General features: G+C 34.7%; 1 protein-coding gene across 2 annotated transcripts; it reads right to left on the bottom strand.

The window, feature by feature from the left end:
• Positions 1-2,500: 2,500 nt before the first annotated feature.
• On the bottom strand, positions 2,501-7,527 carry LOC114194469 (U-box domain-containing protein 11). 2 transcript variants are annotated; one of them, XM_028084719.1, is made up of 3 exons: positions 7,069-7,527; positions 4,835-4,915; positions 2,501-3,554 (listed from the first exon to the last, which is right to left on the bottom strand). In XM_028084719.1, exons 1-3 carry the CDS (start codon positions 7,380-7,382, stop codon positions 2,732-2,734), a joined length of 1,218 nt encoding a protein of 405 aa, XP_027940520.1. In that variant the 5' UTR covers positions 7,383-7,527; the 3' UTR covers positions 2,501-2,731. The 2 variants fall into 2 exon arrangements, with proteins under 2 accessions (XP_027940520.1, XP_027940521.1); XM_028084720.1 differs by lacking the exon at positions 4,835-4,915 and having other exon boundaries at positions 7,069-7,521.
• Positions 7,528-12,160: the final 4,633 nt, after the last annotated feature.

Raw genomic sequence — 12,160 nt, 5'->3', positions numbered from 1 at the left:
TAGGTTAATTGTAACTAGAGTTAGGATAGTTTAGACAGTTTTACCTGCTGTAGGAGTTGCTATGACCTGTAAAATACAGTTTTTCTAGTTTTCTGAGTCTGAGTTGCAAGCAAGCATGAATAAGGCCTTAACCAGACTTCATTCAAGACATCACACCATGACTCACAAATAATACAACTGTATTTCTGAAATAGTTAGACTCTTAGGATTTTGGGAATATCATTATGTTGTTATTCTTTTGAGTAATTCATTGTTCCAATATTCTGTTGACATTGTTTTAGACTTGCTTACATGTTCATAACATAATCTCATTCAATGCATAGCACTTATACCCATTTTCTGCATATACATAAAGGTGTCAAAACATGAACCATGAACTATAGACTAGTTCTGTCATATTTGGTTTCAACCTCGATTTTACTGTTTTTGAATGATTAGATGATTCTAAGTCCATCTCGTGCATGCATATATTCACTCAAACATGTTCCAACGAGCTGCATTGCACAAGTTATAGTTTTGTTCTCGTATGGATTTCATCAAACAGTTTGTGCATTTTCGGGTTTTCAGTTAGGACTTTCTTCAAACACTTTCGTTATACATAGTTTCACTTAGTTTTTCTTAATACTGACTTTCATAGTGTTGGTTCTCAAGTGGGTATTCACCAAAGTCCCACATCGAGTAATATGAAGAAGAGAGCAGCAGAAAAATACTATAAAAATAAAGAGTTGGTTTTAGAGTTGTTATCACAACTCAATAGGTCTCTTGGGTGTATAAGGGGCTTGGGTAGTTGTGTGTCATTTGAAAGTTTGCAATTTTTGCTAGAAAAATTGTACTATGAAGGGTTTGTAATTTTGGTCCACAAAAATTGCACACTTGGGTGATAATATACTTCTTATTGAGTGGTTGTGGATGTAGGCCTTGAGGTGCCGAACTACGTTAAATTTCCTGTGTGCTTTTATTTATAATTTTTCTGCTCTTATTTGTGGGTGTGCTTCCGCTTGAAGAGATTATTATTTTTAGTGCGTGATTTTCCAACACATAGCGTGTTCCAATATATCATTCATTGCATCCTAAACATTTATTAGTGATTTCCAACCATTCTAAAGTAGTTTCATACTAGATTTGCATTTCTCTTATTCAAGATACCATGCATTCTGTCACAGCACTTGTGTATACACTTTCTACACTAGTTTTAGTTCATGCATCATGTTCATTCCATTCTTTAGACTAGTGGTAGTTATATCCAATATTGGTTTATGTTTCTATATTGAAATATTTCCCATATTGTGAAACATTAACATGGTTAAACTCTAACAAGCTTGCTACTAAATTCGGAGTTACTTGGATTAATACTCAGGTTTTTCTTACACTACATTAAGGGGGTGATTGAGATTTTAGTACGATTCCTATGCGACTAAGGACTTTAACAATTTTTCTAGTGATTTTATGATCTCACATACAAATTGGGAATGATAGATACTCATTCGTAAGTTTGAGAGAAATGTTATTAGTAGGATATTAAATGCATTCGTTACTAATGTTGTGTTAATGTAGGTATTTATATCCATATAATTTCACATTATAATATTCTCCATATTGTGAAACATTAACAAGGTTAAACTCACAAATTAACTATTAAATTCGGAGTTACTTGGACTGATACTCAAGTTTTTCTTACATTATATTAAATGGGTGATTGAGATTTTGTTTTGAAGTTACTTGGACTTATACTTAGGTTTTTTTTACACTACATTAAGATGACGATTGAGATTGAGATTTTTGTTTTGATTCCTATGCGACTAAGGATTCTAAGTTTTCCTATATTTAGTGATTTCATTATCTCATATGAAAGTTAGAAATGATAGATACCCACTCGTCGACTTAAGAGAAAATGGTTTTAATTGGATATTAAATGTATTACTGGAAAAATATTAAATGTATTACTAGAAACTAATAGAAGTTGTTGAAGATTCTAGAGTTTTCTAGATGTGAACTTAAGAAGTATTTCAAATCAATCAATTTGAATAAAAATAATCTTTCTTTCATATTGATTCCTTTTAAATAATATACATAATCATAGTTGAATAGATAGTTATTTATCACATTATCATAATATCCAAAAAATAACATTTCACATCATTAACAAAGTCTAACTCTAGATAATATACATTTGAGAAATTCAAAACAGTAAGAGGTAAGAAAAGAAATTAATTGAAGGTGAAAGGAAATAGAAAAGAAATTAATTGAAGGTGAAAGGAAATAATATCCGGATTAAAAAAGTATTTAAACTTATAAATTTTATTTCTTACAACTAAAATTATTTTCATTCCTTTACTAACTTTTTAGTTTTAAAATAGCTTTATAACTTTTTCTACCGATCATGTCCTTAATATGAAAAAAGTGGTGGCCTAATTACAACCATGGTGCGTATCTCCTGTAAATTAGCAAACCTTTCTTAAATTCGTGATCTGAGAAAGAAATACATGCAAGGACAGAAACCTGGTGAAAGTATGCGGTGTAATTAATTATAAGTGCTGAGGTCAGTAACTCAATCTCATGTTAGTCTTGTAAACATCAATACACAGTCATGTAGGAGAGCAACATAGACTCACTTTCCATGGTGATCTAGTTAACACAACAACTAGCCCCCCAGAGAAAAAAAAATGAAAACACATATTTACAAGTTAAAACTCAATTGTGCAGTTGCTTGATGAGGAAAAAAAGGTACACATCAAGTGGAAGGAATAGAAGGAGTGCAAGATGCAGCCCTATGCTGGATGCATTTCATGCTGTGTTCCATACTCCTTTGAACCATATCTTGCAACAACTGTTTGGCAGTTTCAGCAGCTTTATCTGCGCCATCTACCCGTTCAGCAATGTCATAAACAATTTTCTCCAAAACTGATGAGGTTAGTCTTTTTTCTGGGGGAGAATCTCTGAGCAAATCCAGAAGCACACGAGCTCTATCTTGAGCTTCAGCCGTGCCCTCCACGGTCAGCCGTAGCAGACCCGGAATTGCACCTTCTTTAAGAATCAGTTCTCGGTATTTATCTCGGCAGCTTTGGCATAAAGATAGCAGAGCTCCTACAGCATGTTCTGTGCTGACAAGTGATCCATCTTCAACTGTCTCAACTAGGGTTAAGATTCCACCATCTGCAATTGAGATTGCAGTTCGCCCTTCTTCAGAGTTGGAAAGGATTTCAAGCAGTGCTGTGGCTTTTTCTGCAAACTTGGAATACTTCTTGCACTCTTTAAGAAGGTTGATCAGAGGGAAAACAGCACTAGGATCAAGAAGTTCGATGGAATTCTCATTGAAGGTAGAAAGATTATGGAGGGCTGTAACAGCATCAACTTTGCCTTGAACACTTCCAGATTTGAGAATCTGAACAAGAAAAGGTGCTGCTCCAGAAGCAGCAATAATGGGCTTGTTGGATGCAGCAGCTGAGAGTGTCAAGACTGCAGCTGTAGCTAATTCTCGTATACCGCTATTTTTCATCTTGAGGAGCTCCACCAGTGGAGGCATGGCACCATCTGTCACTATTTTGACCTTGTTTCTAACAAATATGAACTCCGAAATGTTATGCAAAGAACTAATATATAAGAGAAACCTAATTCACAAAAAGAACGAAGAAAAGGACTCAAAACATGAAATACATAGTAGTCATAACAACAAAAAGAAATGCAGAGGACTACATTGAAGATGATACAGAATGTTTCTACCATTATTTAAGATATACCACACCCAAAAATGTCCGAGTCACCATCAAATCAGGTAATGGTAGCCAAAGATATGAATAAGCACTCGCATTAATGATCACATATCACTGTGAGCATAAACAGTCACACAAAAGAAAACTAGCATCTACATTTTAACAAAACTACAAGAAAGTAGTTTTACACAAGAATTAACTGACCTAACATTTGGTATTGATCAATTTCTGTTTCATCCTATGGAACTGTTTCAAGGTGGAAGCCACCTGATAGGAAGATATACATTGGCAATGCTAATGCCACATAATCTAAAAAATGGTAGTACTAATTGAGAAGTATGGTTACGATGCCACATCAGAGAACATTGTGAAAACATGTATGTTTGGTATATGATTTAATGTTTGTTGCAGGTAATCAGTCTATACATCAAACTTTTGTCCCTAAGGTTAAAAAGCATCTCACAATCACAGCTGCTGCACAGTAAGGACATATTAACTTCTGGGAAGAAGGATGTGCTGCTGCAGCGATAAAAACTGTCTACTACATGGTTATCAGCATCACACAAAACGTTTTACTCAAATCATGATTTGATATGACGTGAAATTGTTTGAAATGGCTTCTTAATCTCAAGAATCACATTTCTGAATCGAATTGTGCATGTCCAGATCATATGTGAAAACAGGTTGGGCCACTGTGACCTGTTTTTAAGAATTGTTTTTTAGTTTTATTTTTCAAATTACTTTATAAGATTGGAGGGAAACTGAAGAATCTTTCCTTCCCACGATTCCAAAAGATGGTCCCCCTATGCCCCTTCCAGTTGGAAGTTTGGACATGTTCCCCCCATACCCATAGAGCTTTTTATGCTTTGTTTTTCCTCCCACAGTGATGCACAGGTAGTTGGTCCCCACTTGTCCCTTTCTGCCATTTGTTTAAAAGGTTCCTACTCATTGTCATTGCTGTGATGTTTTTTAGTAGGGCAAATGGGAAAAACAAATAAAAAGGACATTGAGGTGGTCATGTGGAACCACTCTAAAAGTGTTCTGTTCCTATGCAAAGACCTTCAGACAAATGCAAGTGTTAGTTGCATACTTGTTCGGGTGTTGTTACAAGGATGAAGTATTACCTTGCTGGAACAAATGAGAATGAGAATGTGAATGCTAGTACATTTGCTCCGGACGAAGTTACAGCTATCTTTCTGAAGTTGCTAAAAAATAAAAAAAGCTGAAGACAATAAGATGCAAATAGTCAACAATGCTAGGAAATATGTATTAAGTACCCAAGATGCTAATACATAAAAGGGAACAGTGGTGTCATCCGCTAGAAAGGGGAAAGAAGGATCATCTATGAAAAGGGTTGAAAGATAGAGTTGCTTATTCAAGGAATTTGCAAAAAGTGCATCAATGTTATTGCTTTTGATATCAGAGGACAAGGATAAACAAAGTGACTTTGATCTTGGGGATGATGAATGAAAAAATCATTAGATTAGCTTATGTACTGTAACAGGAAATATTAATCTGTCATCTATATTGATACTTTCATGAGGGTTTGAACCACTTAAAAGCTGTGCAGTTGGTCTTATTGTAATTTTGATTTATGATTTTAATCTTGTTTTCTTTTGAATCTTATATCTCTGTAATGTTTTAAATGTTTCTTCACATGAAAATATACTTTAAGTTGGTAGCAATTATTGATCAGTAATTCAGTATCTTACTATTCGTTATATAATCCAATTTAAGATTCAGAATTTAGGTACGAATTTAAATTTATAATCTAGTACATATCCTCATAAACAAGTTCAAGACATATTCTTTACCCATTGTTTGGGAAGTGGACCAAGTCAAGGCAATGAGCCAAACCCCACATCTGTGCCAATTCTTACCCACCTAATCAGATATAACCCACATATTCTTCCACCACAAAGACACAATTCATTGTCCTAATAGCATCAGCCTATTCCTTCTTTTCAAAATTTTCTTTGGGGAGGGGAGCTTTTTTTACACCTTTCATGAGAAAGTCATGCAAAACCCGATCGGGCATGACCAGCTGGTGTGTTGTACCAGAATCAGATAATTCATGTGGAGCAAATCACTCATTTGTGATTCCTCTGATTCAAGCACCAAAATATTTACAACATGATTTGCATCAAAAGCTCCTTGAATTGAATCTATGCACGATACTGATAACAATGCATTAAATTGACTGGGTATACCATAGATCCAATTTGACCACTCTGTACCTGATTCTAACAAATACTCCCCCATCAAAAAGAACATGTGTTAAAAAGCAGCTGGCGGACATTTAACAGAATTTCGTATTTCGTCACAACAATCAGTAGTAGGTGCAGTATGCACTCCAGGTAAAGATGCACTTAAAAGGTATATTAAATTAGGGGTTACCAAAAATATCTCTCATGAGTTCATTTTTAGCCTAGACACATTAAACTGTGAACCCACACACCTCACCCAAAGAAATGTCACTGCATATACCCCGCCACCATGCATCCTCAACGCATTCCATTATGATAACCACCCTAGATCATTTTTCACTGCTACAGGCTAGAACTGGTAGTGTATCTGTTTATTTTCTGTTTAAGCTTAGTACTAACTACATCGATAAAATCATGGAAATTCAGTTACAAATGTTATGTTATTTTTTGAGAACTGCCCACGATAAAACAGAAACTATATCTGGTAATGTCAAGAGTTAAATTGACCAAACATAAACATTAAAGAATAAAACTCTAAAAAGAAGATCGGACAAGAACAGAAAAACAAACATATCCTACAAAACAAGCCACCTAATCTTCAACAAAGGGTTTCCAGTTGCAATGTTGATTTCTATACAAGAAGATCAAACATATATCATGAATTTAAGACTATAAGTTAGTCCTCGTTCCAAATTGCTTAATTTTTATACCAAAACAGCTTTTTATCAGCTTAGGTTATTTCTGCAGCAGCTTGAACACCAAATAAGTTAATCCAAAAACAAACCCACACAAAACCTGTACCATTCATATAATTTAGAGAAGCTATTTCGAACAAAATGTATAGTTTTCTTTGAACAGTATCACGAAAAATAATGATTTATAAACTAGATACAGCAGTACGATTTATAAATTATAAGGAAAAAGTCTCTCTTTTTTTCTTTTTTGGTTGGGATAAAATCAGCAAACCCATCCCTTTCCCACTACCTTGTGAAAATGGAAAGTAACAACCATCACAGTAACACTTCATATCCACATACCAACACAAAAATCAGATTCAAACGAACCAAACAAGATCACACAAAGACCCATTAACCAAATTCGCAGACCCATTAGAGAAATCACAAAAATATGCATTTTGGGAGAAAGGGTACCGTTCATTGCGAACAGCGAGGTTGAGGAGAGCGAGAAGAGAGGATTGGCGAGCTTCGATGTTGGAAGAAGACAGCATCACCACGAGGGGTTCAATCACACCCGCTGCGGCGAGCTTCGCACGTATCTTCGACGAGGACGATGATTTCCGAACCATCTTCCTTATCTCCCTCGCAGCCTCAATCTTGGCGCTGAGGTTCCCGTCCAACAACTTCTCCGACAGCTCGATTATCTGAGCGTGTTTTCCGAGGTTCCATGACGATGATGCTTCGGATTCTGCTTCAGTTTCCACTTCTATGTTCTCTCCCTCTCCCATTTCTCTCACTCACTCGCAGTGTGTAGGGGCAAAAGCCAACCCTTTCTTCTTCTTCCCAATTCCTAAGCCCTTTTTCAGAAAAACAGGGACTTTATTTGTAAATAAATAAATGGGGTTTTGTTTTGGGTAAAATAATAATACTACTACCTGATACTCTGGGAGTAAGTATAAATATATAGAAAAAATAAATATAGAGAATCGTAGACTTAATAATTAGCTTTATGAAGTTTTGTTGGCTACTGGGGCTTAGTTAAGGTTGTCGTTGTACATACATGTGTGTGTCGCATGTGTGTGGAGTCATCTAACCACCAGTTTTTTGCCACCAAATTTTGTCGTTGTATAAACTTTATTTTACACTTCTACAGTTACAGACAGACATGAATCCATGAAAAGAGAACTTATTAAAGTGACAGAATGTGAAAATTAGAAAGTGCTTATTTCGTATCAATTTTATCTGTTATATATATTTTTTTAAATTAGGATAAGAGAAACGAGAATATTATAATAGTTCACTGATTTCAAAGACTTTTCGGGTATGTTTGCATAATTTCGTATATTACTCAAAATCTTATATAATTTTCACTTTATGTATGATTTTGGACAGTCTAAATAGATTTTCAAATAAACACTTAATGGTTGGACAATAATTAACCTTAGGGGAGTTATTAAACATGGAAAATAAATGTTGAGAGAGTGATTGGGTTAAGTGGTCGATAATTGAGCATAATTGCTTGACAATGGTATATTTTCATGACATTAACCGACGAATGTGAATTTGTAGAATATCAATATACTACTATTGTTAATTAAACTAGTGACTAAAGTATTTTTTGTCGGTTAAGTATACAATGTGTAAGTTTCATCAATATAGTCTCTTAGAAACTTTTTTCAAACTAGATTTGTGACAGGAGGATTAGATTTGAAATTATACGATAAAAGCAAAAGGTAATTATGTTTTTGGTTTTTATTTTTGTTCGAAAATATTGATTTGTTCCCTCTATTTTTATAAGTCTCAATTATATTTCTAATTTCGATAAATGGTATTAAAGATGTGATTTTTGTTAACTTGGGTTAAAATGCATTTGGAGATGTTGAGGTAAATTTAAAATGCAATGAAACATTGTGTAATTTTAGGAAGATGTACATGTCATTTAGGTGTTTTGGTTGAATCCCTAAATTGTGAAATTATTTCTCTTCTTCTCCAACATTATGGTGAGCGTAGGTGAGTGATGAATCTAGGGCAGTCTTCTACATCTTCCACTTGCAATGTTTCAAGAATGCAGAACCCTAGTGTGTCATGTTGTGGTGGAGGTGGGTGTATAAGTATGGTTGTAGCACACTTGCTATTATGGGGAGAAATGTGTGTTGAGAACTGCGAAGAACAAAGGAAAAAGATTTTGGGGTTGCCCAAACTTCTTTAGTAATTTTTGTATGGTTTTTCGGTTTTTGTTAATGACAACATAGTTTTCATTGTTGGTGACGTGAATGGTGTTTTTCGAACATAGTGGAAGTGAACATTGTGGTGGATGCAATTACTTCAGCTGGTTTAATGATGTTGGGATTGAAGAAAGGGGTTGTGGCAGCACTGTTAAGATTGAAGAAAGGGGTTGTGGTAGCATTAAGAATGAAGAAAAGGGTGGTGGCAGTGTGAAGATTGAAGAAAGAGGTGGTGGCATTGTGAAAAATGAAGCAAGGGATGGTGGCATTGTAAATTCACAACAAATGGGAAGAAGTTGCTTGATGGTAGAAGAACTGGTTGCTGATAGGAACAAAATATTTGATTTGGAGAAATGTATTAAGTCTTTTGAAAAAAGGATTAAGGTGTTGACAAGAGTGGTTTGTGTTGTTTGCGTATTGAACATAGTCAATGTTGTTGATCAAAAATTAGAAGATGAGTTGTGAGAACTTGTATTGTAGTTGACAGGTGTGATTTGTGTTCTTTATGTAATGTTTGAAAATTAATGAAAAAGTTGTAGTACTTAATACTCTTGGTTTAAAAATGTTTGTAGCACTTGGTGGTTTAAGCATTGGTTTTCAAACATACATACTGATAAGCATAAATGAAAGTGGTCCACCAATTAAGAATTTAACATCAGAAAATAAAGTGATCCATAAAATGTAAAACACTTGCTTCATAATGATAACCATAAATGAGAGTGGTTCACCACTTAAACATTTAACATCCCAAATTTAAAGTGGTTCACCACTTAACAATTGTACATAATAAAATAAAGTGGTCCACCACTTAAGAATTATACATAACAAAATAAAGTGGTTCACCACTTGATATGCAGTCATTCAAAAAGCTATACAAACAAGTGGTATTAAGTTCTTAATAGTAAAACAAGTAATACAAGATAAGATTATATAGCAATGGTTGCATGTCATGGTTTCCATATGTGTCTCCTCCTTGCATTGAGCTTTGGCCTAATGATTGCTTTTCCACGTGATTGTTGGGTTGCTTGATGAGATTGTTGAGTAGAATGCATTAATGCTCTAGTGACTTACACAGGTGATTGCATAGAAGGTTGTGATGCTATGTCCTGTGGCTGGGCTACTTCATTAAAAGGTTGTGATGGTTGTGAAAGTTGTTGGGATGCTTCAGTAGAAGGTTGTTGGGATGCTTGAGTAAAAGGTTGTGATGGTTGGTGGAATGATTGAGTAGAAGGCTTTGTTGCTTGGTTTTGTTGCTTTGGAGTAGGTTGATGTGGTTGACCCGATCTGGTTGAGTTTAATTTTGCCTGATATGCTTGGGGGTAATTGCTTCTGTTTTGTCCAACTTGCCTACATATGTGACATCTTTTATGTAAACTCGTTTTTCTCATTTGTGTATCATCCTTTCTTAGCTCTCATTCTTGTAATCTTGTTTTCTTCTTTGGTCTACCTAACAATATTCTTTTTGTTGAGGGCAAGACATCACGATATGGTGTAATGTCTCACATCTTATACCCATTGATAGAGAATATGATGGACAATTACATCTTTTCATACATGGACTTTTTATTCCAATTGGAGATAAAGTCTTCTCCATTTATATTTAAAAACTTCATTACAACAAAGGAAGGACAACATGGAATCTTCGTGATGCTCCACTTCCTACACGTGCACGATGTTTGAACAATGTTGACCACAAAATTTTCCCTAATGTATGTGGCATGCCTGACTTGAAATATCTTATTTGCTAATCAACTGTATGGTTAAAACATGAACACAATGAATTATTAATATAACAAGTATTACAAGTATACAAACACAACTGTAATTACCTAGGAATCCAATATCTTGTAAAGTATGCTTCGTTTTGAAATCTTGTCAGAATTTGGGACAAATGGAACTCCCCCACACTTAAAACCTTGTTTGTCCTCAAGCAAAATGTATCTTGGCTTAGAAATACATCTACTCAACAAAGTTCAAACAACTACAAAGCAAGTTCACACAATCAATTCAGATAACATTCATGAATGATCTCCTTACAAAAAGAGAATATGTGTAATCTTTCAAATCCTTAGCTATGGTACTCACAATGCAAATATCACAAGAATGTATACATATGCTTTATAAGAGATTAACAACCATGGCAAAGATGTTTTCATTGGTCAACCAAAGGAACCAATCCTCACTAGAAAGAGTGTTTCACTCAAGCACACTAGTGTATAGGGATGTGCGTTATTCTCTCTTCTACCACTAATTGCACACAATTTAACTTTGCTTTTTCATTTCAAGAGTCAAGAGTTATCAAAACATGCAAACACCAACAAGGATTTTATTTGGTAAATTGTGAGAAGGCTAGGAAGGGGAATGGTGTTTCTAGGTAGCATGAATGAGTAAAGAGAGCAATCACATCAACTTGACAATTTTTTTCATTCTACTCTCTTATATTTGAAAACTAGAACACAACCAAACACCACATTCCAACCACATTATTCACTTTTTTTTCTTTTTTTTTCTTTTTCTCTTTGTCTCTTTTTCTTTTTCTTTTAAAGATGAAATATTACAAGACTGCACCACACCAACCACAACCATTTCTAATATGTTTCTCATGTTTCCCCTCTTTTAATGAATTCCCCCACACATTGAACCACATTAATGACCATGATATGTTTGCTCTCTCCACTTAAGGTAAGGCGGTCAAATGTTTTCAACAAAGCTCAAGGGTTCAAAGATGAAGGAAATGTGTTTTTAATGCTCAAAAGTTGCATAAAGGTTTTAGGCTAGAAAAACAAGTTGGCATTTTGGGTCAGAACATGATGCAAGGAAGGAATAGGAAAATGCCTTGTTATATGTAAACATGCAGATGAAAAACAACTAGCTATGAAACTCAAGCAAATTTAATTGTAAGCCAAAAGAGATAGCTATCAATGGATAAAACTCTGAGACTCAAAATCTCACTCGGTTCAGTCCTAAGGTTGTCATACAATTTGCCACAATTATTAACCGTAGTAAAAATAATGACCATATTATCATAATACAAACATGAGAACAACCACAATCACTAGATTTCACAAGGTCACAACACACACGCAATGTATTCCAAATTAAAGTTATGAGCAAACATACATGGTTCTTCTCAAAGTCATACAAAACTTACTCAAAGTCATGAAACCAATGCACGCATATTTGTCAGACTAACCAAGGCACATTTTTTATTATTGAAAGCATGAAATGAAAATAGAAAAGGAAAGAAAGCAAACTTTTTTTGGGTGGGTACGCCTACTACTCAAATCTTTATGCTTTTTGTGTCTTCATCCTCATCATCATCAATACCTAGCATTCACAAG

This window comes from Vigna unguiculata, chromosome 8, assembly GCF_004118075.2.
Source record: "Vigna unguiculata cultivar IT97K-499-35 chromosome 8, ASM411807v1, whole genome shotgun sequence".
Taxonomy (NCBI): domain Eukaryota; kingdom Viridiplantae; phylum Streptophyta; class Magnoliopsida; order Fabales; family Fabaceae; genus Vigna; species Vigna unguiculata.
The sequence above is the reverse complement of the archived record's forward strand: the minus strand, read 5'-3'. Positions and strand labels throughout refer to the sequence as shown.